This window comes from Salminus brasiliensis, chromosome 17 (assembly GCF_030463535.1).
Source record: "Salminus brasiliensis chromosome 17, fSalBra1.hap2, whole genome shotgun sequence".
Taxonomy (NCBI): Eukaryota; Metazoa; Chordata; class Actinopteri; order Characiformes; family Bryconidae; genus Salminus; species Salminus brasiliensis.
Genome location: NC_132894.1, coordinates 12,715,151 through 12,742,592, shown reverse-complemented (window position 1 = coordinate 12,742,592; position 27,442 = coordinate 12,715,151). Strand labels below are relative to the sequence as shown.

The 27,442-nt window shown below is 39.8% G+C and overlaps 3 protein-coding genes across 3 annotated transcripts; 2 read left to right on the top strand and 1 right to left on the bottom strand.

Moving 5' to 3' along the window:
• The first annotated feature begins 1,980 nt into the window (after positions 1 to 1,980).
• Positions 1,981 to 8,886, top strand: LOC140538446 (transmembrane protein 275-like). The gene is made up of 2 exons (XM_072660968.1): positions 1,981 to 2,078; positions 4,913 to 8,886. The coding sequence occupies exon 2, from the start codon at positions 4,963 to 4,965 to the stop codon at positions 5,527 to 5,529; it is 567 nt and encodes a 188-aa protein (XP_072517069.1). The 5' UTR covers positions 1,981 to 2,078; positions 4,913 to 4,962; the 3' UTR covers positions 5,530 to 8,886.
• Positions 8,887 to 11,572: 2,686 nt separating this feature from the next.
• Positions 11,573 to 15,025, top strand: atp5f1b (ATP synthase F1 subunit beta). The gene is made up of 10 exons (XM_072660106.1): positions 11,573 to 11,714; positions 12,442 to 12,615; positions 12,756 to 12,930; positions 13,033 to 13,154; positions 13,257 to 13,441; positions 13,574 to 13,732; positions 13,817 to 13,939; positions 14,031 to 14,243; positions 14,404 to 14,605; positions 14,756 to 15,025. Exons 1-10 carry the CDS (start codon positions 11,609 to 11,611, stop codon positions 14,851 to 14,853), a joined length of 1,557 nt encoding a protein of 518 aa, XP_072516207.1. The 5' UTR covers positions 11,573 to 11,608; the 3' UTR covers positions 14,854 to 15,025.
• A 967-nt stretch (positions 15,026 to 15,992) lies between these two features.
• LOC140537842 (retinol dehydrogenase 7-like) lies at positions 15,993 to 22,632 on the bottom strand. The gene is made up of 5 exons (XM_072660107.1): positions 22,564 to 22,632; positions 19,768 to 20,085; positions 17,293 to 17,551; positions 16,691 to 16,854; positions 15,993 to 16,556 (listed from the first exon to the last, which is right to left on the bottom strand). Exons 2-5 carry the CDS (start codon positions 20,078 to 20,080, stop codon positions 16,333 to 16,335), a joined length of 960 nt encoding a protein of 319 aa, XP_072516208.1. The 5' UTR covers positions 20,081 to 20,085; positions 22,564 to 22,632; the 3' UTR covers positions 15,993 to 16,332.
• Positions 22,633 to 27,442: the final 4,810 nt, after the last annotated feature.

Here is a 27,442-nt window from a genome sequence, read left to right as displayed (position 1 = left end):
TAACACTGAGATACAAAAACTGATCAGCACAGTGATTTATCAGTCTACTCAGGCTTTAGTAGAGCTCAGTAACACTGAGATAAATAACTGATCAGCACAGTGATTTATCAGTCTACTCAGGCTTTAGTAGAGTTCAGTAACACTGAGATAAATAACTGATCAGCACAGTGATTTATCAGTCTACTCAGGCTTTAGTAGAGTTCAGTAACACTGAGATAAATAACTGATCAGTACAGTGATTTATCAGTCTACCCAGGCTTTAGCAGAGCTCAGTAACACTGAGATAAATAACTGATCAGTACAGTGATTTATCAGTCTACTCAGGCTTTAGCAGAGCTCAGTAACACTGAGATAAAAAACTGATCAGTACAGTGATTTATCAGTCTACTCAGGCTTTAGCAGATCTCAGTAACATCTAAGACTTTGAGTCTACTTCAAAGCCATGAGTGTACTTCAAAGTTGCACCTGTTAAAGAACTTACACTTATTGAAGTAACATTTGTTCCAATCGGTACAGCATGATGACTGTGGGACAGCCAAGTACTTGTAAGGAACAAAAGATACAAGAATATGAACGAGAGCTATTATTTTTATTCAGTTTCTCTAACAATAACTAAATGACTCATCATCACCATTAGCGCCATTAACATCCACTCCCAGGCAGATTTCAGACCATAGTGATCTACGCCTGTGGGTTATTTGGGATGGAAGAAACAAATGTGAGTTCTGCATTTCAGAGGATGGAAGGAGAAATGGACACAAGCAAAGGACACCAGAGGCAGAGGCCTGTCACCTGCCCTGTTCAGGATTGGCCTAGAAACGCACAGTGCATGTAAAGAGGTGCAACACATAAAAACCTCAGTGAAGAAGAGAATACAGAACAAGAATTTCTCAAGAAAGCTCTAAGAAATGCTACTTGTGAAGTTGAAAAGACACATCATCTTAACAACTGGTGCACACTGACCTAAACTCAGGTCAGGTGCTGCAGACAACAGTGACACAAATGCATTAGTGGAGATTCGTTTGTAGAGTGTTAAGCTGTAACCAGTTACATTCTAAGGACAACACAGCTTAGAAAGAAACGACTCATAAACGCACTTTAAAAATCCAAGATTTCTATAAACCATGTTCTTTTGACATCTTATGATGTGACCCATGCACCCAGAGAATGGTATCTAACACGATGGTAAAACCCAGACACTGCTTTACCAGTAACCACCAGGTGTTATACAGAACCCTTTTTAATGCTGTTGTTTGGTGAGTTGAATTCAAATTCCTATGATAACAAAGTGGCAGAAACTTTATCTATGCAGAAAAAGTGGTGTGGTCCCAAGCTTGAGCCCTTCTCTCAGTGAAGACTTGTCTTTCATGCTCATGTAAGGAAACAAGATCCAATGCCTAATTCTTCTGCACTGCTGTGAATGAAAAAGAGAAGTTTTGGTTATTCATGATTCTCCACAGAAGACAAAGAGAAAAGCTCATGTGTATTGGAGGCAGTAAGTTGGCTATAAAGCACTGCTGACGTCTTTGGCAAAGACAAAAATAGCAAGAAGGAAGTAATCAGAATGTTTGTCTTTAAGTCTCTCATCCAGATGGCTGGCTGATTTTTAGCCCATTTGTAGCCTTGATTTTGTTGTTGGGAATCTGGCCTTAAAACATGCGACCTAAAGGACAGACCTTTATCTTATCAAATATTATATTTAAAGAAGGCTGTACGCGATATTATTAGCAATTAGATATTGCTGAGATTATAGCGCCCCGTTAGGTTAAAAAATCACCCCATCAGTTATCCAGCTGGATTCAGTGAGGTTGGTTGTAGACAACTGTGGGGATTTTTGTTTCCTCGCCCGTTTTCCGTAAAGCTCCGCCTTCTGCGCCTGCGTGTGTGAATTACCAGCCAATCGGAGCGCAGGCGGGGGAGGTTAACAGCCAATCCTAGACCAGGAAAACGGACTCTGTCAGAAAACCGGTGGAAGGAAAACATCGCGTTGGATGAAGCCACAACATGGTGCGGGTCGCTGGGAGTTGGTACACGATCTTAGAAGCGGAAAGAAACTGGAACTTAGCCCCAGCAGTGTGGTGAGTGGACATCAGTTCTTGGTGCAGTGTCGTTTTTAGCGGACAGTGATGATGATAAATGTATGTATTTTTATTCAGTCTAACGGGAGGGGGGGGGGGGGGGAGTTTTTAAGCTCACAGGTGGTCATCGTGGTCTTCGTTGTTGGTTTGAAGAGTTAAAAAACTTAAAAAACGCATAAAGTTGTTCATTTACTTACTTATTTATTTATTTATTTATTTATTCATTATTTACAATTTAGCTTATTTTAATGTTTTCTGATCATACAGCTCAGACAACTGCTAAAAATAGTAGCTAACATGAATAGAGGCAATGATTATAACATTATCTGCCATTATGGAACAGTTTCCATATTTACACTGTTAAAAATTAGCCTATAATTGTATGGTTAAAAGTATTTTTTCTTATTTAAAAAAAAAAAAAAAAAAAAAAAAATATATATATATATATATATATATATATATATATAAAATAAACTATTTCTCATTATTATATTATGAAACCCTTTTTTTCAGCGGCTGGTGATCTTCCTAAAGTCTTCCTGTCTTGCTCATTAAAGCAGTACATGTTTTTCAGTGTGTGCACAGTGGAGCATGTTTGAGTCCAACCTTTGTAAAACTGTATCCCTAGCCCTCGTTTATTCCTTGTAAATTCCTTAAACAGGTATTTGTTGGACAAACCAGGATAAAAAAGAAACATGTCCATGAACATACCAAGTAATAAAGTTATATAGCACAGTACATTTGTCCCCTTCCAAAGCTTCTCATCATCACAGTCATCTGGACCTGGCTGCACTAATTGAATATCTCCTCCCATGAGCTCTCCAGCTAAAATGACACAACAAACAACAGGATGGATATTAGAACAGCAGCAAATGCTGTTCCACTGCTCTGCTCATTCATTAATTCTGCCCCCCCATATTCTTTTTTCATTTGCTGCTACTGCTGGGCGGTGTTGATGTTTATTTTCCAGTACCACCCGAATTAATCACGCTGCAGATGACATTTAATGTTGCATTATAATAACCCCATAATTCCTGCCTATCAATATCCATTTCTGTACTACAAGAATGTCGCAGAGTTCACACAGCTGGTTCTGACTGGACTGGTTTCTGTAAATTTTCTGTTAAATCACTCCAAATAAAGGGGGAATTCCACCAGTTTTTCAAACTGATTCAGTATTTGAGATGTAAACAGAGTCATTATTTTTTTACCAACTTAGTAGTGGTGTCTGGGAACCATGGGTTTTTATTTCTGCTGGCCAAATATGGCCTTTTTATTTACTATCCAAATTGACTATTGTTTTAGATGTTGCTGGTAAAATCGTAAAATAAACAACATTTTTTGGGGGCCTACTTTACCTTACAGCACTTCTGAATACGTCACCACCATATTGCCAAAAGTATTCACACATTCATCCAAATAATTGAATTCAGGTGTTCCAATCAATTCTATGGTCACGGGTGTATAGAACCAAGCACCTAGGAATGCAGACTGCTTCTACAAACATTAAATGACAGAGAAGGGTCAGCGGATGCTGAGGTGCATTGTGCGCAGGGGTTGCCAACTTTCTGCAGAGTCAATTGCTACAGACCTCCAAACTTCACGTGGCCTTCAGATTAGCTCAATCAATTAGTAACAGTGCATAGAGAGCTTCAAGGAATGGGTTTCCATGGCTGAGCAGCTGCATCCAAACATTACATCACCAAGCACTATGCATTATATAATTATACATTATTATTATTATTATTATTATTATTATGCACATATCTGTCATTTAACTCACCCAGGTATCGAACCCACAACCCTGTCATCAATAGTCCAGAACTCTAACCTCTGAGCCACCACTCTGGTGTGCTCTGGCATGACGAATCATGCTTCTCCGTCTGGCAATCCGATGGCCGAGTCTGGGTTTGGCAGTTGCTAGGAGAACGGTCTTGTCTGACTGCATTGTGCCAAATGTAAAGTTTGGTGGAGGGGGGATTATGGTGTGGGGTTGTTTTTCAGGAGTTGGAGCCCTGAGTTACAGTGAAATGAACTCTTAATGCTTCAGCATACCAAGAACTTTTGGTCAATTTCATGCTCCCAACTGTGCGGGAACCGTTTGGGGATGGCCCATTCCTGTTCCAATATGGCTGTGCACCAGTGCACACAGCAAGGTCCATAAAGACATGGATGAGCAGGTCTGGTGTAGAAGAACTTGCCTGACCTCAACCCGATAGAACACCTTCGGGAGCGGAGACTGCAAGCCAGGCCTTCTCGTCCAACATCAGTGTCTGGCCTCACGAAAGTGCTTTTGGAAGAAAGGTCAAAAATTCCCATCCACCCTATAGATTAAGAATGGGATGTCACTCAAGTTCATATGCATGCAAAGGCAGGCGAGCAAATACTTTTGGCAATACAGTGTAATTACCAAACTTTAGGGTGTAATGAAAATCATAATTCAGAATGCTTCAGTATAATATCTTGACATACATAAAATCCTGTAGCAAAAACAGGGCTTAGAAATGAATAAAACACTGAATAAAATGATACAAGATGTAACCAAATATATTTGAGAGTTTGGAGATATAAGACAAACAAGTAAGTGACTGCACATAACCTAAAAATAACATTATTAATAAGTAACAGATTTCAAAAGAAGATTTCTGTTATGGAACAGTTAGGATACGAGGATATTTCTGTTCCTAACAAAGTACCATTCTTTGCCTGTTTTCATTTCTCAAACTGGTTTATTACTGGTATACCGGTATAGCTGACGTATCGCTCAGCACTATCTGCTGTCTGTTTGTCTCTGGCTATCATTTTCCCTCTCTCTTACTATCTTTCTCTCCTAGACACCTTAAAACAGTAAAAGCTGAGACGGTAAGGACATCTTGTGGAAAAGATGATCTGCTCTGATAAAAGCCCACATGTGGCCCCGGTGAGGAAATCTGGACAGAGGAGGCTTCTGCGTGTGCAGGGCCACCCGTCCCCAGCCCTGTGCTGTGCATGTGGACTTTGCATCATGCTGGCGGGCATCAATATCACTCTGGTGGGGGCTTTCGGTTTTACCAAGATGCTGCCCCTGAACAACCCACCCATCATCATCGGGCCTCTCCTGTTGCTGGTGGCACTGTCGTTTTTCGGGGCATGCTGCGCGTGCAGCCGCCAGCCAGCTGCCCACCCGTCACGCAAGGCCAACGGGCAGAACCACTGGGGGCTGATGAGAGCGGCCGGCACTGCGTTTGAGATGGAGGCTAGTGAGCACACACTGCAGGACACCACTGCCATTCAGCTCAGTCCAACCAACTCCCCGTGCTCCTCCCGTCACTCAAGCCCCACCCACTCGCCCGCAGTCATGCACCACCCATCAGAGCCCACCGACTTTGCAAATGATGGCCATTTATCCTGTCACTCGTCTTCAATAGGAGATGATACCATCCCACTAAGCCCCTCGCATGATGATACATAACCTGGATGAATGTGCTGAGTTTGACAGTTTATTAGGTACACCCGTTTGCCATTATTTCAGCGTCAACCTGTTGATGCACTTTGCTCTGGGCTTGTTCTTGCTATAAGGAATGAAAGCAGTTGCTTAGGGCCCCCCATGCCAGCAGAGGCACCTTGAATGCGTATATACATCATTTGTCAGAGTCATGATAATGTGTTTCATTATGTTTATCTTAGTTTTGGAATAATAAACCAGGGTGGTCTGGGGCTCCCGGTAGGATAAAGTGGGATCAAGTAGGATCCCACTGGCTTTCCCAAAAGTGTCTTGGCACAAATATGATTTTTCAATCAGTGGTAGAGCAAGCATCACACTGAACACTCCCTCTACCAGTCAAGACTGGACCTAAAATTAGGATAAAACCTGGCCCAGAAACAGCCCTGACTTTGTAGGTATACAGTTAGTGACTGTACCCCATCTGTTTCTACATATCTTGTCAGACAGCATCTTCCTCATCTATCTATCAATGCAAAGGGACCACCCTGTGACCACGAGTGACCAGACATTATTTGAGTAGTGGAACAGTCTGAACGCATCATCAGTGGTCAGAGGACTGGACTGCTGACTGGATTGACAGGCTTAACCCACTGGTATTACTGAAATATGGAAAAGTACAAAATGTACCAGTGGAACACATGTTAGCCTACCATGTCAGTGACACTGCCATGTTGGCCATATCTGGGTCAGCAGATCCTGTGGTCCTCTGGTCGTCCCTTTCCATTAACAGGTGGGGTAGAGGGTGGCGGACACATTGTGCAGCACCGGATGAGTCAGTAATTGTGAACCTCCAAAGTGCACCTCTATGGTAGCTATATCTGATAAAAAGAAAGGGTGCCTCATGTCAGACTGACTGAAGACACTGCTGGAGTGAGAAAAGCTCATCACAATACCCTCATATCATGCGGATGAGACTGCAAAGGAGAAGAAAAGACTTCTACCTCACCCCGCTGACTCACTGTGACAAGCACTGTGAGCTGAAGCTTCCAATCAGAAAGTGTTACAGTTCTTTAGTGTTACAGAGACTTCTTTCATGTTGTTTTACTCTTTAAGTACTACTGTGTTACTTTAAAACTGATTAGAACGATATACGTTTACCAGTCGGGTTTAGAGAATTAGTCTAAAATAATGCTAAAACTGAATGAAAACCAATAGGCAGCAATTAGTGTGATTCATAGTGTGACAATAGTCCTATGTGGCTTTTGGAATGCATTGCTTACACTGTCCAATGTCAGTATTTCTTTTCAAATCCATTGATAAGAGCTGTGAAATTACATTGGGCACAGTACACTTTTAGCAAAAAGAGTTCTGTATAGTACTTAAAAGGGTTTTTTTGTACTTCTTCTACAATATAGAATCCTGTATATACCATTCTTTGAACCATCTAAATGAGGTTTTCTTTGTATTTCTTGTATTTCTTGTTTCCTCTGTATTTGAAGAACCATTTAACCAGGCAGAGAACCTTTTAGGCATTCAAGTATTTTTTTGAGTTTTTGAGCAATTGCCTTTACTAAAGAACCCTTAATGAACCTTGTTTTAAATAAATGTGTCGTTATTATGTATATATCTACAGCTCTGGGAAAAAACATACTGCTTATTTTTTTTTCTTAAATTTGCATCTTGCTTATGTGTGTGGCAGCCAATTTGTTCCAGTCATTTCACCAAACAAAGCTGAGGTACCTGAATTTGCAGACTATGAATTTTTATTTAGAATTTAGGGGAAATAGGTCCATGGTTTATGAAATACAACGCAAATGTTAATTTCCCTAAACACATTGCCTATAAATATTAAAACCAGAGAAACTGATAATGTAGGGTGGTCTCTTTCATTTTTCCGGAGCTGTATATATTTTGTCACTGTGGCGCAGTAGCACCTTTACAGGAGAAGGAAAAAACCCTCAATAGAAGTCAATGTAAAAGAGCTTCATTCCAAGTAATTATTATTATAAAGAATATTTCTATTGGTCTATTCATCATCAAATTGCCAGATAAAAATGGTAAAAAAAAAAAAAAAAGTAAATAAAATAAATAGATTTACAAGGTTTTAACATGATGATATACTATATGTGTAAAATTTAGTTCCCATCTACTTCTCCAACTCTCTTTTGAAATCAGTGGTATTAATAGAGAGTTTGTCTTCCCTTTGCTTCCTCTACTCTACTTGTTTGGGAAGGCTTTACATCATTTACATCTTTGACTTTCAATAAGACTGGGACCCATATTGGAAAACCTCTACAGAGTGTTTTCTGGTGCATTGTGGAGAATCCTTTAATCGTGAAAAAAAATGTAAGCATTGTTCTTTGAGTTATTATAGTTCTACTTATCTAAAGGGCCCTTGAAGAACCCTATTTTTAAAGAGTGCATACACTTTTTAAAAAGAGGACTCCATAAGGGTCCTTTAGTAAAAGCAGTGGTCCTCTGTAGAAGCATGACAGCTGTCAAACTCTGTCTGGTTTAAAGGTTCATCAGTGTGTTTGGGTTAGTTGTTGTCACTCGCTGGCTTTTGACAAGGTTACAGGCAAGTCAGGCGGACTTATACTTACAGAGATGAGCTTGGAGTGTCGTTATTGTAAGATATTATCACTCAGCCAATCACGTTGTGAATTCGGAACTAACTGTGGTATAATTTGCCTTACTGCACCCTGCATGTGCCTCTTCTACCCTGTATGTATTTGAAAAAATATGCTTCATCCCAAACCTGTCATAAAACAACGTTTCAGGTGTGCAGCAGTATGTATATGTTCAGCACTATTCTGTTAAATGAATTTCTGTGAGCTTTTAGAGACATTGAATTCTTCAGATATTTGGTTCCTGTGACTGTTCACCACTGTGAACAATTCTGACTGTGGGAAGTTTCACATCTAACCACTCTGAATGACTTATTTTACAGCTTCATTTAACTGCAAAACTGTTGTAAAATTTGTGAAATTCCCCTTAGTTGACCTGTCTTTTGTTACAGTGAGTCATTACTGTTTTAGTTGATATGGATTGCCTGGCTTGAGTGAAGATGTGTGAGCGGTACCATTATTTTGGTCATCTGAAAGAGTCTCTCAGAAGCAGAAAGAAATTATGTGTGACCTTTTGTTAAGATCTTGATGGCTGGAATGATTTATTATCTTATTTCTTGTTGTGGATGATGATGTTTAATGTTTTCATATTTAATGAAATCGCTGATTGTATTTTAGTTCATATTCAGCTGTTTAAAGTCCTCAGTCTGTCTGTTTGTTCTCCTTTTAAAAAATGGGGTCTGCTCGCAAATGTGCTTTCTGCTGTGAAGCTAATGTTGGTGAGGATTATAAGTAAATTACAGAATAAACAATTAACAGGGGAGAGGAATGATGTCCAGCGACTGCTTATATCAGCCAACGACTTCTCACCACACCATATAAACTATGCAGTGAAGCGTAGCATATTGTAAAACACAGGATTTACTGATTTACCACCCCGTTACATAAAATGCCATAATCTTGTCTTATCGTGCAGGTGCATGCAGGACAAACATCCTAATGCTGCGGTAAATGCTGTTAATTTTGCAGGGATGTTTGCACAGGGACTCTGCAGCACCATCTGTGCACACTGCTCCATTACAGCATGCCACACAGCTGTAAATATACATAACAGGCTGGAAAATATATGATAAAACAGGGCTGGAAGACAAAAAAACAAAACAAAAAAACAAAACTAAGGCCACAGATAGGCCACAATAATGTATTCTGAGTGTATACTTCCAGACAAACTGTTACACAACGATGACGGTAATGGGGTGTTTACTGCTGTTTTTGAGCAGTAGCTGTGTTCTCATCGCACTGAAGGGTCATATCATCTATGTACATTTATGCTAGAGTGTTTTCAAAAGGGCAAAGAGGCTGGATATTTTATTAAACTGAGCCAAGTAACCATTCCGGCCCATAAAACAACCATTACAGGATCTGCCATTTACAGGGTCATAAACATACAAGCAGAGGCAAGCTGGCAAGCATAACAGTCTAAAACAGTTACAGTCTAGGATCTCTAGATACACTCACTCACAGTGGACTGATTCCCAACAAAGAGTAATCTTAGCTTTCCAACAGGAAAATACAAGAATACGAACACAAAAAAAATGGAATATTTAGTCAACAACATTATTATGGTTACCATTCCAACTCCAGATTGTTCGATGTAACTATGTGTAATCAAATGTGCAGTTTCCATGTAGCAACAGCTAGTTTATAGATTTTTCTCCATAGGAATATATGTCACAATAATTTAGACACTAGTAACTCTAGACATTTAGACATTAGTAACTCCCAACCAACCACAGGGAGCAACCATTTGGCAAACACCTAAGCAAACACGCAATAGCAATCAAATACTGTAGCAACTGCCGCAACAACCACCCTAGGAACCACTTAGAAACACCTTAGCAACACCATTGCAATCTCTTGAAATACCATTGCAACCTTCATAGCACCACATCCGCCTGGTATACCATAGCAACATACTAGCGCCCACTAGGAATCTGTCCTTGAAATACTTCATTTTGCCATCAACACTCAAAAATCAAGTTTGCTTTCACTTCTGTGCAAATCGATATATATATATATATATATATATATATATATATATATATATATATATATATATATATATATGTATATATATATAGTTTTTTCTAAACTATGGTTAAGAATTCTGACTGATTACAACAAGTATACAATATTTATACTTGCATTCAAGGGTATTCAATGCTGTCTAGGAAATATTGCTCCAGAAAAAGGTCCACATCGCTTGGAAAATATAGATCAGTTCAGCTTGGATTATTTTTAAAGATGAAGTTTAGCTTGGTCTCTTCTGTAAAGCTGGCTACGAACCTTGCAACCTCTTTTACAACACAGGCACTGCAGCTGTAACTAAATGAAGTCGTTGAATGTTGTACATATAAGCAGATATATCTCACATCAACTGTTTTGCGATAGGTGTTTGATGGATCCATACATTCAATTCTTTGAGTTGAATCAACTTATTGTGTAGTAGAGGTTGGTGTCTGTAGTGTACAATGACTACATTTAATGACCTAATGACCATTCCTAAAAGTAGATAGCCATGTGACCTGTGTCCATGTAAATGATACTGCCACTGTTTAGAAAGAATGTGTTCAAGTAATAAGAGGATTAAACTGTGTTAAATGTGGCATATGTGTCTTCATCTCCACTTGAGTGGGGTGTAGATTGTATAGGGTTTTATAGGGCCTCAGCTACACATCGGATCCAAGTATTTCACGGAAGTAGAGATAAACAGCTCCATCTAGAGATCAAAATGCTTCGAGTTAAGTGCTGTGGAGATTCAAGGGGATTAAAGTACGAACAGCACTACGTTGAGTGCCGTTCATGTTTAGCTTGAAGTCATTATCTCCAGTCTCCAGGAACAATTTCTATCTCTTTAACCGCATGCTGAGATTTTCTGTAGCTAGTTGGGATTGTTGTTCACTCATTGGGATGTTTTATTTGACTCCATGTTGATAGCCACTGAACTGAAAGCTCTGAACCCACCTAAATGCGCGTTTTATGTCGAAACCAGTCGCAATATTGTGACTGTCTAACTGTAACGAAACCAAACTGCAGACAAAGTGTCGAGATTAAAATAGAAAGCACGAGAATTTGCTGTCCCCCTTGACTTTTGTCTGCTTGAGCTGTCCTTCAGGATGGCGATGCACGACTCCTGAATGAATCGTTCTTTTGAATCGGCTCTTTTAAATATATTAGTATAACTGAGACGAAGTTTTATTGCATATCGTTTTACGAAAGTCACTACCGACTCCACTACTGAGAAAAACCTAAACTGTATATTGAGGTAAATAACGCTGAATTAAAAATGAACAGGAGCAAACGGACAGTTCAAAAGAACCGGTTGAACTGAGCCGAACTTGTCATACCGAGTTAAGAGAGGGGGCGCATGCGTGCCAGAGACGACACCGTCCTGTACGCATGCGTATTGTGTGTCTGAAGCGGCCGCTATATAAACCGAAGAGCGCCTCTGTCCCGTTCCACCTTCAGCCATTTTAACCATGTTAGGAGCTGTGGGACGCTGCTGCACCGGGGCTCTGCACGCCCTGAAGCCCGGGGTTACCCCCCTGAAGGCTTTCACCGGAGCCCCAGCGGCGCTCTTTTCTCGTAAGCTATGCCCATGTTTGTTGTTTGTTTGTTAAAACAGAGTTTTTGCGGATCTGTGTCCGAGTCAACGGTGCGGTCGTGGCGAGGCCGGGTAAATGGCAGCATGCGGGGTGTGCGACTCAATGCAGGCCTCAAACTCTCAACATCGAATGTCCTCGTAATACTGCTATCTAAACAGTAGCTGCATGTTTTGTCGACACGAAGAATAAGTGCATTTTACGCGAGCATGACCTACTGGTAGCTGTAAGTGGCAGCTGTCACTAAAACCCGAATGACCTTTACATGTCATGGGGAGACGGCTAGTCCGCTAGCAGCGCTAGGTTAGCTTAGCTTAGCCAGCTGTAAAACTATTGCATGCGCTTGAACTTGACCGTGGTGTCTCATGCTTAAATACGTCCTTTTTAGTTACAGCTTTTAAATAACTGTTTTATTGACCACTTTGTCGACAGTCCACATTGCAAGTCATTCCGGCTGGTGACAGGCTAACCGGAACAGACCCTTAATGTGCGTTAAGACGGCTAGCTAGCTGGTACGCTAACGTGGCTAATGTTTTGACCGTAGGTCACTGAACGATAGATGATGAATGATTTGGAGATTTAATGGACTGATTATGGTTAAGTTCATAATTATCTGATTTACCACTAGTTTGCCGATCTCTTTTTGTTAATATTTGGGTCAAGATGAAGGGTGTTGAATGGGGAATGACCGCACCTCTTCCATGTTGCAGGCAGGGATTATGCTGCTCCCGCCGCAGCCGCCGCTGCAGCCAGCGGAAAGATCGTTGCTGTCATCGGTGCCGTGGTCGACGTCCAGTTCGACGAGGGCCTGCCACCAATTCTGAATGCCCTGGAAGTGGCCGACCGCGACACCAGGCTAGTCCTGGAGGTGGCTCAGCACCTTGGTAAGTATTTGTTTAGCAAAATCAGCAGTGTGCATTTTCGTTCAATGACTGCATTGCTTGCACATCAGAAACAGGAGCTGAAGTTGACCTTGTCTTCTAGTGGTTCTAGAACTGTTAGGTCCTATGTCTTTGTTCACCAGGGGAGAACACTGTCCGCACCATTGCTATGGATGGTACCGAGGGTCTGGTGCGTGGCCAGAAGGTTCTGGACACTGGTGCCCCCATCAGGATCCCTGTGGGACCTGAGACGCTGGGCAGAATCATGAATGTCATTGGCGAGCCCATTGATGAGCGAGGACCAATCACCACAAAAACGTAGAAACTGCTCTTTTGGTGTTAAGGCACATTCCTCGTACATGAAGTTATAGCAGATTACATTTAAAGCTGTGCCTTACAGTGATGTCCTCTTGTTGCTAGGACTGCTCCAATCCATGCTGAAGCCCCAGAGTTCACAGACATGAGTGTGGAACAGGAGATTCTGGTCACAGGAATCAAAGTGGTGGACCTCCTGGCCCCCTATGCCAAGGGTGGTAAAATTGGTATGTCACTAACCCCTGGTGTTCCCCACACTTTCATGTCTGTCTGAGCTTCAAAAGTTATTGGTGAGCCCCTATTGATTGTCTTCCTCAATGTTTATGTAGGTCTGTTCGGTGGTGCTGGAGTAGGAAAGACTGTGTTGATCATGGAGTTGATCAACAATGTGGCTAAAGCCCACGGTGGTTACTCGGTGTTTGCTGGTGTGGGTGAGAGGACCCGTGAGGGAAATGATCTGTACCATGAGATGATTGAGTCTGGTGTCATCAACCTGAAGGACACCACATCCAAGGTGAGTTGAAGTTTAATGTCTTTAAGCTAGTTTGCTTGGCCTTATAAGTGGGTAGTAACTGTCCTACATGAGTGGGTGAGGGTGCCTTCAGCTGCAAAGTTTTTCCTATTAAGGTGTTTTCTGCTTCTGCAGGTCGCCCTGGTGTACGGACAGATGAATGAGCCCCCGGGTGCTCGTGCCCGTGTGGCTCTGACTGGACTCACCGTTGCTGAATATTTCCGTGACCAGGAGGGACAGGATGTGCTGCTCTTCATTGACAACATCTTCCGCTTCACCCAGGCTGGATCAGAGGTAATCACGTTCACAAATTCTCAGTTTGTATAACTGCTCTTGCTCAGTCTAAATCTAAAATTTGCCTTGTGTATTCTGCTTTAGGTGTCTGCCTTGCTGGGTCGTATCCCCTCTGCTGTGGGTTATCAGCCAACCCTGGCCACTGACATGGGTACCATGCAGGAGAGAATCACCACCACAAAGAAAGGCTCAATCACATCTGTACAGGTTGGTCTCCTTTCTTTATTAGACTCCATGTGAGCTTCTGACTGGTTAATGGATTAAATTGATTGTACATTTTATTTTTTCAAAAATACAGGCCATCTATGTGCCTGCCGATGACTTGACTGACCCTGCCCCTGCCACCACCTTTGCCCACTTGGATGCCACCACTGTGTTGTCCCGTGCTATTGCTGAGTTGGGTATCTACCCTGCTGTGGATCCCCTGGACTCCACCTCCCGTATCATGGACCCCAATATTGTGGGAGCTGAGCACTACGATGTCGCTCGTGGTGTCCAGAAGATCCTTCAGGTGTGTGAATTGCTGAATACAATTACAATCAGGTCCACACTGTCATCATAATCTGCAATTTCCTTCATATACATTCATACCTTCAGAAGGCAAGGTTGTCTGTAAAGGTAGTGCACTCCTTTTGCATAGCTCTTTATGCTGTTCTTGCATTTCTTCACAGGACTACAAGTCTCTGCAGGATATCATTGCTATCCTGGGTATGGATGAATTGTCTGAGGAAGATAAGCTTACTGTAGCTCGTGCCCGTAAGATCCAGAGATTCCTGTCCCAGCCCTTCCAGGTGGCTGAGGTCTTCACTGGGCACTTGGGCAAGCTGGTCCCACTTAAGGATACCATCAAAGGCTTCAAGAGCATTCTAGGAGGTTTGACTTGATCATACTATACTTTTTATACTTGCCCAGCTTAAAGATTTGGATTTTGTCCATGTCTTGGTTATAGTGGCAGTAGTTCTGAAAATGAAAGGCTGCTTGGCCTCCAGTAGACCAGCTTTACTGATTTGTTTCTTATTACAGGCGAGTATGATGCATTACCCGAGCAGGCGTTCTACATGGTGGGTCCCATTGAGGAGGTCGTCCAGAAGGCAGAGAAACTGGCTGAGGAGCACTCATAAACAAGTTTGTCATACAAATGTCTGGGTAGGGTTGGACAAAATAAAGCTGGCATGGGAGGAGCACTTGGTTTGTAAAGTAACATTCAGAAACAATTGTACCTGTATTGTCAGTCATCCTGACGTTCTATTTAATGTTTCCAATTAAGATGGAAATAAATCTGTCTTTACCGTGGACTGTTGTGTGTTCTTGCACCAATTTCTTAAAGTAAAACTTGCTACAGGCTGTTTGAGTGGTTTTCTATGAAGTAAAACTCATGATTAAAACAAACATGGCAATGGGCAATGCATTATGTGTCCTGTGTTTGCAAGGTGCTAATGGTATGTTTTAGGCAGTAGGTATTAGCCTTTACCTTTTGGGGGGTTTGTAAATGTGCAAGAATAATTTGGGCAAAATGGGAAGCATAGGGGTGGCAGGTTCCTTTTGTCCACTAAGTGGTGCTATTGCACTTGGTCTTTGCAGCCATCTGCATTAGGATACTATTTACCTTTTGAGTGGGGTTGCTGCATCATGTAAGGAAAGATGGTAGTAGCTTTTCAAATTGAATAAGGCAATGCCTTGAATTAACATGTATGCTAGACCAATGGTAAGTGATGTCTCCTCCCTTGTGAATGAATGCATCAGAGTAAAAATCAGGGGGGTGGCTGTCTACATCAGCAAACACTGGCTCATGGTGACTGGGCAAGCTAAAATCTTTACTAGAAGCATCATTATGGGACAGGCTCCATGTTTGTCAAAATGCAGCTTGTGCAGATTAATGTTTTTCCAACTGCCTTCACAATTGCAACCTGACTCCAGAATTTTGAAAATATCCCATGGAAATAAATCGGTGGGTTGGCTTTGGTCAACTGTGTGATAGATACTTATGATTTGATTGCAATCCAAGTAAAAAGATGAATGTAAGGATTTAAATGAACAATATATGCTGTGGGCAAGCAATGTTTCATTTTGGTAGTATTTCCAAGAACGTAGTTTCCGGTTTAGTAGCTTGTGCAACAAAGACTTTATGGTCGGTCTTGTATGTTCGTATCAGCAAGTCAAGGCCGACAGTTTATCTCTCTGAAATCCTGAGATCTACCTCACCAAGTGAACTTGTGGCCTTGTAGCAATGGACTTATGCTGAAAAAAAATGTGCAAAAGGTTTGGTTTACAGGTTGTCAGTATCTTCTGGTATTGGATGTTTTATTATGGTGTTATTTCCATGTACATGAGACCTCACAAGTAGACACTTTTGAAGGATTCATAGTACTGTTCATTCTTTCAACTAATTTTTCTGTTAGAAACTGTGCATTCAAAGTAAGTTTTGTTTTAGTTCTAGTGCAGAACCCAAAACTCAAACTTTGACTTTTATGCTAAGTAGCTGTAAATGACAGGTACCGAAGATAATTGGTTAAGCACAGAGCCAAACCTGAACTGCCACTTACAAATGAACTGCGCTGTGTTAATCTCATAGTACACAAAGGTAGTTGCCGCAGTGGTACCTAGATGACTGCTTTGGCAGGGCTAGCGTTGTCTTTGAGCAGCAGGTAGTCAGAGAACCAGGTTGGGGCATAGGACAGAGGCAGCCAGAACAGTTTGGCATCCCAGCCTGGAGAGTAACGGGTGCGAGGGTGCACAGCTGAGACTGCATGCTCCATACAGAATACAACCTTCATCAGGTCACTGTCTGGCATCTTGGCGAACTTCTCTTCCATCAGCTTCTCCACTGGACAAAACAGTAAAGTAAAAACAACACATTTACAAATGTTCACCCCTGTTGTCAAAGCAGGCATATTTTAAGAGTTTTTTAGTGCATTACACTATTTAAGCTGAAGAACTTCAATCGGAATTAAAACACACCTTTGCTTATATAATCATCTCCATAGTCCTCCTTGGTCTCTTTTGGCAATTTCTCCCAAAGTCCTCTAACACATCGGATTAAAATGTCTGTGTCAGTCACGCTGGTCTTGAAGAATCCTGGTTCAATACATAGGACTTTCACTCCAAAGGGGTGCAGGCCCCTCCTGAAACACAGCAAATCAACTTTTCTCACAAAGTGGTTTAACTTTCATAGTTGTCTGAATGTGTTTACTGACCCCTTTTCATACAGACATATTTAAATGGATAAAAGGAAGTCCCAGTTAAGCGTAGGTGGTAATGTACGAAGTTTAGAAGATAATATTGTAATCAAAATTCATTGTGAAATACCACATTACAGAGAGCATTCCTCTCCAGCTTCCACTTTCCCAAATCACGACCCTAGCTACGCAGTGTTGCTGGGCACTTTTAAGGTAGGTCATCTCATGTTTCATTTGCATGCATCTTTGCATTCTTTGTTAAATAATCTAAGTTATACTCCGAACATATTTATCTGTGTATTTAATTAGTTGGTGTCTATTTCTATAGCATGTAATTAAGTGCAGAGTACATTTCTGAAAGCACATGAAAGTAAAGGCAAGTACCTGAGGCTGTCGTTGAATGCTTCCACGCCATATTTGGACACACAGTATGGTCCCCCGACTGGACTGATCCTTCCAAACACACTTGCCACGTTGACCACGCGACCCCTGGCTTTCTTGATAAGCGGGAGGACGCTCAGGGTCACCCCGATGACACCGTTCAGGTTGACATCCAGCATGGACTTGTAGTCCTCTAGGGTCATCCAATCACAGGGACCCGAAGGCACTGACACGCCTGCATTGTTGACCACAGCCCATAGACCTACCAGTCACAGAAGGGTTGTTACTACAGATGTGATATTATGGTAGTTAAGAGTTAAAAAAAATATACGCTGAGGCACTGTTTCAAGATTTTATTATGTACTTATTAGTATGTAATAATATGTATTAAGCTCATCTAAATTACCAAAATGCATTTTTACAATATACCGGGAAGACTAATTGGGGGACACTGGCTGCAATAGCCTATAATCACTGTAATCAACTGAATTCACAGTTTTGTTTAATTTAATACAAATATATAATATATATAATTGGCATATATTTGGGCATCAATTTCCACCTCTAGACATTGTATGACATTTTCCTCTCTGGTTGAAAAATCCAGTATGTTGACCCACACTTCACATTTGTATTTTATTAATTTGTTAGTCATTTGTTAGTCAGCCACCACTGCTTTATGTACTGCTTTATGAATTGCTTTATGCATTGCTCTTGTAGGAAAGAACCAGGTCCCCAACTCTGCCGCACTAACTAATAAACATTGCTTAAGAGTGAAGAGGAAATGACAGCCGATTGTGCTCTCTCTGACTCAAAAAGGGAGCAATGGCAATAATGGAGATACAAGGTTTTTGCATGACAGCGATTGTATATTCCTTACTTGTTGGCTTGCTCACTGGGGGTCTTTGATCCATCGTGTCTTATGCTTTCTTCTTTTTGTCTCTGTCTTTTATTAATCACTATTTATGTAAAGTTGCTTTGTGACGACAACAGTTGTAAAAAGCGCTATACAAATAAGACTTGACTTATAATGCACAGAATGTATACTAGTTACTACAAATGTAGTCATATGATTATTAATTACATTAAAAACTGAATAATAAACCCACAGTTAGAGTGAAAAAAGATTTCCCAATTTGACTTTACACAACAGTCACAACCACAGCAAGCTTTAGCTTTCCAAAATTAACACCCATTACATTTACAGATTGATCACGTGCCCTCAGTAAACCTGGTGAAGGCTGTTTCACTATCTCGGGCTCTTTACAAAGTTTACAATGTCCTTATCAGACTATGAACCATAAGTCCACTTCTGCCACACATTGACAACAAGAGTCATGGTGAATAGGTTAAATGTTTCATCGCCAAACACACCCTTTTATGTGCACAATAAAAAGATCACTCTTCCTTTAATAATGGTGGATAACTATTAATAATAGTGGACTAACCTTTACAACCATATATTACACTGAATGTTTTGTGTGTGTTAAGATAGTCTCAACAATTTAAGGGATAATTTTTTATGTTATTGAAGAAAGGATCAAATAACCAGATCAACTGTGATGTTTTATTTTTTCCCCAGTTTTTAATCATTTCCAGTTCCCACCCACTAGCTAACACTTACTCATCACACTATGCTACCAGTGCTGGGAGGGTGAAGGCAAGCATGTGTTTCCTAAATCACATGAAGCCAGCCATCCACATCTTCTCGACTGCTGCCAACACTTCACTAGACAGTTAAACATGCTTGAAGGAGAACACTCACTGCCACTTCTGTTACATCAGCTAACACACACCCGCACTGACTAGTCCTCATGTTGAGGGATGGGGAGAATGAGGGACTCAATCAAACCAGCAATCTCCTCGTGCTTCTCCACTCAGGAGTCCCAATTTCTGACATCATTTCTGAAGGTCAAAGGGGAACTGCATTAAGTCAATAATAGATTGTTAAGTTATTCATAGTGGTTACATGTGAAATGCTTTGTTCTAGAGAAACTTATAGACTATCTTTATGACAAGGTGCGTTTTTGGGTACATAGAGGGTTTGCCCACAGGCCCCCCGTTGAACTGTGTGACAAAACATTCGGCAGCACAGCTGTGTTTATTAGCTATTTATTCCCACCTGTTTTTAGAGCATGACTGCACCACTCAGTGAGTTCCCACACGGTTCTGTTCCCACACAGTTCTGTTTTTGTATTAACAACATTTACACTAAACGCTAACACTGCCACACAATATGTCATTTTGCCACTCAGTAACTATCGTGAACCAATTTTTCAAGCATCAGGTTATGTATTCAACTCTTTCATGTACTTTCTGTAAGGGAGCTTCAAGAGCAATGAAACTCTTGAGAAGTCTGGTTCCTAACACTACCACAGTTACTTCAGCATTTCACATCAACTCGGACCTTTTACCTCTAGATGATTTCACTATGCAGACAATCAGTACAACTCACAATTAGCATCACAGTTTCCTCACCTTTGTGCCCCACCAGATTCTTGATGAAGGCCGCAACCTTGTCAATGCTCTCGGTCTTTCTGACATCCAGATGGACTGTTGATACTCTGTTAGAGCAGGATTTTTTCAGCTCTTCTTCACCCTTCTCTGTGTAGCACGCCGCCACAACACAGAAGCCGCACTTGTCCAGATGGCGTGCTAGCAGGTTTCCAAAGCCGGTGTCGCAGCCGGTGACATACACGTACTTACTGCCTCTGTCTGGAACTCTCGCCAGCTCACGATACCAGCGCACAACATAGTACAGAACAACCAGCGCTGCTACGTACATCCACATGGTTTCTGCACAGAAAAGAGCAGTTACAAGGGTGTGTCATCATGTAACAACCTGACCCTCTTTTGTAATACTGCAACGTAAACTGCAATAAAGCCTAATAGGGTTTCTTTTGAAAACTGGAATCCACAAGGTCTAAAGCTTATGAATGCAATCCAAGACTTTCCATTATTATTATTATTATTATTATTATTAATAATAATAATAATAAATAAATAAAAATCATATTTTAGTTTTGTTGGAGCCAGTGGTGAATCACGACTCTACAAGTTAGCCCTTTAGTTTGATTCATAAATATTAAAATGATGCTTTCTACACTAAAGTAGTACTTCAAATTTAAATGATGTCCATGTTAATGATGTTTATATGAAAAATATAATAATATAAATATGATGCAAATATATTAATTAATTAATAATAATAACAATGATAATACATATAATGCATTCCATTTTATTTGTATATTTTATTACTATATATTATTTGATTTTTAATGACTTCTGTTCTCTTGTTAATAATTCAGGATCTGGACAGAAAGCCTAATGCATCAGATTGTAGCTTTAATAATGAATAAAAATGAACATCCATGTCACTGCTGTTCAGGTGCAATGCATTAAGGGTTCTCCACTGATTGGAATACATAGTAATGATAGGATTTGTTAAAAACAGTGAAAATATTAAAACTTTTTTTTTTTGTTGCTTTTTTGCAATGCCTTCCCTTTGGTTTTCCTCTGGCCTAACCTTACTGGAGTGCTGCAACCAAAAGCAGGTCACTGAACTCCAAAACCAAGAGGTCACTTTAGTTCAGTGACCAACAGAAACATCTCAGACATTTAAAATACAAATAATTAGCAGCTGAACTGGACAACTCTGTGAAATGCTTAAATGAGCTGTAAATTCATTATAAAACATTTAAAAAGCTAAGAGGGACCGGTCTGAATGCTCATCAAATATGAACATGAGGTTTAGCAGCTAAAACCACAAAACTTTGTTTTAAAAAGTGACAGAAGATGTGGACAGTAACTTGTTATATCAACTCACTTTCACGTTTTACTCTGCTCCACTTCAGTCATTCCTATTCCGTTTCTAAAGTCATTTTTGGGTGTAATTCCATTGTGTCCTGCATTTTGAGCTTTACCATTCTTTACCATTACCAGTGGTTTTTAGATCTAACGTTTTTACTCGCACTCCTAAAGTTGTTTAATTGCAGGTTCCTTGCAGGCCTTTTTTCTTTTTCAGCCAAAGTGTTGTTAACACACTCCAGGAGGGGGACTGGGAGGAGAAGCATGCATGTAGCTTTATGGGATGAATACAAAGTGCGCAGGGTGAATTGTGTAACCCCACGGTTGTAAACTATAAGATGAGGCTGCTTCAGGGGGGAAGCAGCATGCTTACATGGAGCATATCACTCATGCTTAGGTTTATCCATGGTTTGAACCCTGTAGATTGTCTGTAGATACTTCTGGATGAATATACCAATAGAAATGCTCCAAATTACTTAGAATTTTTTTTTTTTACATTGACTTCCATTCAAAGCCAAGAACATTTTTGACTTTTTTAAAGTCACCACATTGGAGATACGTATTTTTCACAGGACAGTGATGACATGGTATATGGGGATATACCATAAGATTTTTGCACAACAGAATGATGATTATCTAATCAGTAATGAGCTGGTGGGAGTGCACAGAGATGTCAGGAACCAGCCAGAAGTCTGTGGACAGCTCAGCTGGAGGGTACAAACCAACACATTAATAACTGTACAGAAAAATAACACAGTCTGGCTACTATTGGCCACATTAGGCCTATTTTTTTTTTCATTTTGCATATGATAATGTTACATATTTGTGTTTTACCCAGCAAAACACACACTTTCTGTCAAGATAAACACTTCTCCTGGCTAGACTGTTGCACAATAGTGCATAGTATAGTGTTTTCTGTCAGTATAAGACCCTCTGGTTAGGTATACTTAGTATATAGTCTCAGTCACGCAAAGACTAACTATATATATATATATATGAGGAAACTTTCCACATCAGTGTAAAACATTTGATTAAATTCTGACACAATATAAAAAAACCTACTCGATTTATTTAATTTAGAAAAGTGACGGTAATATCGCGATACACAGTTTTAACGATGATATTCAGCTAGAGCTAGCCTGGTGTAATGCACTGTAATGCATGAATGTCCTGACATGACTGTTCTGTCGTTTGCACTAACGTTAAAACTTTTTAACATTTACAGTTAAATATATTTTTTTAATATGAAGTTTTTTGTTATGTATTTAAACTCTATTTAAAGTGAAATAAAATTAAACACGCTATTCTCTGTCTTTCGTAATGTTGACGAAAATTAAAATTATTAAAAATTAATTATTATTTATAACATTCTAAGTCATAATTAACAGCATGCTATTGTTTACTGGGTGTCAACTGCAGTAAAGCAGTTTTACCACAGTTTAACAGTGTGAAAGGCTGCCGTACCTTTGGTGTCTCGTGGTGCAGGAGAACAGCTCGCAGTGCTGCTACAGCTGCCGCGTTCCTACACTCTCCTGAGTCACGTGCTGGAAAGTGAACCGCTCAGCCAATCAGCGACGTTCTCTGTCTTACGTTAGATTTCTACGTAACGTCTATGGGACACTTCATGAAATCGCGGGGAGGCGCCATCAGACCACCTACAGCACAGTAACCCAGGTTTTATGGCAGGGCAGGTTGAAGGGCAGATCAGATTTCTCATTCATTCTGTCCCAAACCAACACATTAATACATTAATACATAATACATTAATACCGAGAAACAACACATTCTGACCACTGTAGTCCACCGTAGGCCTATTTTGCGAGCAAAAACACACTTTCTGCCAAGTTAAACACTTCCCCTGGCTAGACTGCTGTACAGTTATGCATAGTATAGTGTTTTCTTTCAGTAAAAGACCCTCTGGTTAGGAATTAAATTGTTAATATGTAGAAAAAGTTCATTTGAGAAGCACTGCTGTAGAAAAACTTTCCAAAGCAGTATTCTGTACAGTCTTGGTGATAGGAATCAGATATCGGAGGACTGAAATATTTTTCTGTTTAAGCTTTACCAGTGTTTTACCACCATCAACCCTATATATCATCACTGACAGGCAAAACCTCTTCTTCTCCAGTTTTGCCAGTTTTCACTTTTGGACACAATTTGAATCTGACGATTGTTCTTTACATTGTGTCAAAATTGCACGATGAATGATTTTTTAACTTTTTTAAAGTTTTGATGGAAAAAACAGACACATAATGTAGTACATTTAAAATTTAAGGTGGTGTAAGATAACTTATTCACTCTGATCCATCCCAGACATACCGAATAAAGGGGCACACCCACATGCTACTGACCAAGAAAACATGATCCTTCAAGTACAGTACCAGATCATTATGTAGTAGTAGTAGTAATAATAATAATAATAATAATAATAATAATAATAATTGGCTCAGAGTGGTCCAGTGGACTAAGGTGCTGCCACTATGCTCCAAGGATTGTTGGTTTGAATCTCAAGTCATGCTACTTGCCATCAGCAGATGGAACCAGAGAGAGCACAATTGGCCTTGCTCTCTCAGGGGTGGGTTGATGGCACTTCCTCCTCATATCCCTCGTGGTGTAATGTTGCTCAGCTCAGGCGTCTTGTTAGTTGTTGTATCTGAGCTAAAGAAAGCACTTATTTGAGTATCTATTGTAATTTATTTCACCCAGCTCTGATACAACAGAACAGGCATCTGTTAGCTGTACCGGAGCTGGGGAATTAATTATAATAGATACTCAAATAAGTGTTTTCTCCAAAGGTACAACCTCTTAAATGTACAAGTCTTAGAATGATTCAGTTCCTTCATGAAAAGCATACTAGAGCACCCTTTACTGTTATGCAAACGTCATGCAGAGCCTGACACCAGCTTCTGTTCTGTGGAGTGATGAAACAAAGCTGAAACGTTTCAGGACTATGGATCAGCGGTATGTCTGAACGAGGAAGAATGAAACATGCTCTAGGGCTGCTTTGCTTTCTCTGGAACACTTGCAGTGTGTAAAGGGCAAGATAAATTCAATGAAGCTGAAGCTTTGGTGTCATTGGGCCTTCCTACAGGACAGTGATCCCAAGCACACCTTAAAGTCAGAAGAACTAAAACTCTGATGTCACACTGATGTTACACACTACACCAACATCCAGATCAGTTGAGCTATATCAGTTCAGAGAAAGTAAAAAAAAAACACTTATAGACAGTGCTACCCAAAAGAAACATCAGAAGACATTTTATAGACAGACAAAAGTCATAGCATTTTAATGGAATGTAAAAAATACAAAACATATAAAGTTTAGTTTTAAAACCACTGATTTAAACGATACCCTTAACCAACTAGTGTAAGCCAGTGGCACGAACAGTATTTCACTGTGAGGTGGACATTTGAACATGTAAGGTATTTTTTTACTTTATAGTTTGTGAGAAAAAATGTTGGATATAAAAAAGGATAATATAAAAATTGTACGAGATTTCAGAACAGCAGCTCTGCAGCATGTTAACTAGGATGGATGGGTTCTGTAGCTGAATCTACTTTCGACCTGAAACCCAAAACATCAAGCTGTTGCTGTCCAGGAATTTTACAGGGCCATTCTAGTACAACATCTATATATTCCTCTAGTATAACGTCTGGCTGTATTTTTGGCTGTTTTTTAGTTCTGGAAGCATCTAAACCTTACTGCTCTGTCATGTTTAGGGCTGGGCATTAATGAAATACAAGTAACATGTGTTACATGTACAGCATTAGAGGTACAGTGAAAAAGATTAGGACTGCATTACTGCTTAATAAGGAATTTGTGAAAGGCAGCTGCTGATTTAATTCGTCAGGACATTTTTGTTTTTGATGACACACACAAAGCTAGTTCAGTTCTAACAGTTAAGTGCTAACAAATGTGTACTAACAGCGCCCCCTTTAGCTTGTGGCCTCCATCCCAGCATAGCGTGCAATTAAAAACTGTATGGAAATTTCAAAAGGATGAAAAGGAAAGGACTACAACTATCCAGTTAAAATATTCTCTAAGCTTCAAAATTCACTCGAATTTAAAGAAAGATTTTAAAGGAAGAAACTTGCTATTAAATCCACGTAGACTGATTAGCTGACTGCTGGACACAATGCTGTCAACAGAAAAGTCAAATCAAGAGGCTTTATTGTCATTTCATACTGCCACATTTACCAGCATACTGAATATTAAACTGGCAAACTCAATAATATGTAAATTGTATGATTTTGCAGATGATGCTACAGTTCTAGCATAAACTACTTATTTATTATTTACACTCAGTGTCATGGCTGTGTTCATCTACAGCTCACAAAATGTATTCTTCTATTTAATATACTTTTAAAAATACTTTTACTTTTAAACTTTAAGTAAATTTGGAAGAATGTACTTTTATACTTGAGTAAAAAATGTAAACCATACTTCTAAAGTATTTTTCAACTAGCAAATTTTTTGATAATTAGTACTTTGAGTATGGAACTTGTGTACTTTGGACCCCTCTGGGGTTGGTTACCTTCATGTCTAGACACTAGATGTCTAAGGTAGGAGGGAAAATAAAATCTACTAAATAACTTATAATAGTACTAATGCTGTAAGTAAAAGCAGTCACCAGTCTTTTCATATACCCTAACAAAAAAGACAGAAGGTCTTGGGCGGGACTGTACAAGCTAGAACCACCACTGCTCTCAATAACAGGCTGTTAATAGCATTTGCTTTTACACTACTATTATTAAGAAACCATCTGACGTCTATACAGATGCTAAGAGGTTGACCTAAGCCAAGTGTTGGCTGGACAGAAACACAGAGGTGCAATGACCTGCCGAGCGTTTACCTCACGTTAAAGTTCAGTCTTTTAGGGAAAGAGGTCTCCATATTTAAATGAAACATCAACAGCTGAGTGTTATTAGGGTAAAACACAGGTTCCTAATGCTACATAAATGACATAAATCTGATGGAGCAGCTGTAGATCATCTATACAGAAAACGCATGAAATCTAAAAAGGCAAAAAATAAAATCTTGTGTGTTGAATTTCTACCTCTCTACCTTTCTACCGCTCTTAGCAAATTGGTTCTAGTGGTGAAAAATAGAGTGGTGAAAAATAACAGGAGTCTACAAAAGTTTCAACATGAAATAGCAAAAATAATTTAAAAAGTCCTGAAAAGAATGTTTGTTTTTTAACAATAGTGGAACCATATTTGGTGCTATTTACAATTACAATTTTTAAAAGGTTAATGAACTCTCTGAAACCTAAGTTCATTGTACAGTTAATAATCCTAACGCAGAAACACCTGTGAATTACTTGGTAACTGTTTGGTTTTGCATATTTTGTGGAGTCCCTCAGGGTTCTATTTTAGGACCTGTAAAACTGATGCTGATGAGTGAAATTGTATGGGTGTACATACAGAGTCTACGGGGTTAAAGAACAAGATGGGGGAGGGTTTCCTTGTATATGAAGAACTGTATAACCAGACAGACAACCATTTAGCCATTCAAACGATTATTTAAGATGTCGCAGTTCTGCAGTACCATTGCCATTACTAAAGAAGCCTTGAAGAACCTTGTTGTGTAGAGGGATGTAGAGTGTTCCTGTTTGTGCTGGTGAACCACATGATTGTGGTCCTACTCTTTCATGTTTAGCAAAAGAGCTCTTTATTTCTGTGTTTATAGCTAGCTTAAAATATTTGGTGCTGTCGAGCCATTTTTAAAGATTTCCTTTAAAGAACCATCTACCAGAAGTATTGTTATATACATTCCAAAGAAAAGGTTCATTCATTTTTGGGGCTACAAGCTTTCCCCATTATATATCCTATGAATAAAGGGTTCTGTAACAGTAGTAGAACCCATTTTTGGTTATGTTTAGAACAGTTTTGGTAAGTTCTTTAAAGAATCACCTACAAGAGGATTTCCATTGTACACTCAATTCGGTTTTTGACTTGTAACAATAAATGAACCATTTTTGATGTTATATAGAACCACTTTAAAAACAACGCTTTAAAGAACCATCTACTTAGTTGTTCATATACACTATGAATAAATTGCTCTGTGTCATCCTGGGATTCTTTGACTTGAAAACTTAAATTTGAAGGCTCTTCATAAGGAAGAACCATTTAACCAGGAAAATAACCATTTAAGCATTCAGACGGTTCAAGTTTTGGGATTTAAAACCATTGCCTTTATTAAGGTACCCTTGAAAAACTTGTTTTTATGGTTAATGTTAGTGATTTAGAAAATATCTAAATATCTAACCTGAATAACTGATGTACAATGAGGGTTCCCGTACTCATGAACAGGTTTGCATTGTGTAATTGATTTCTGGGGGAT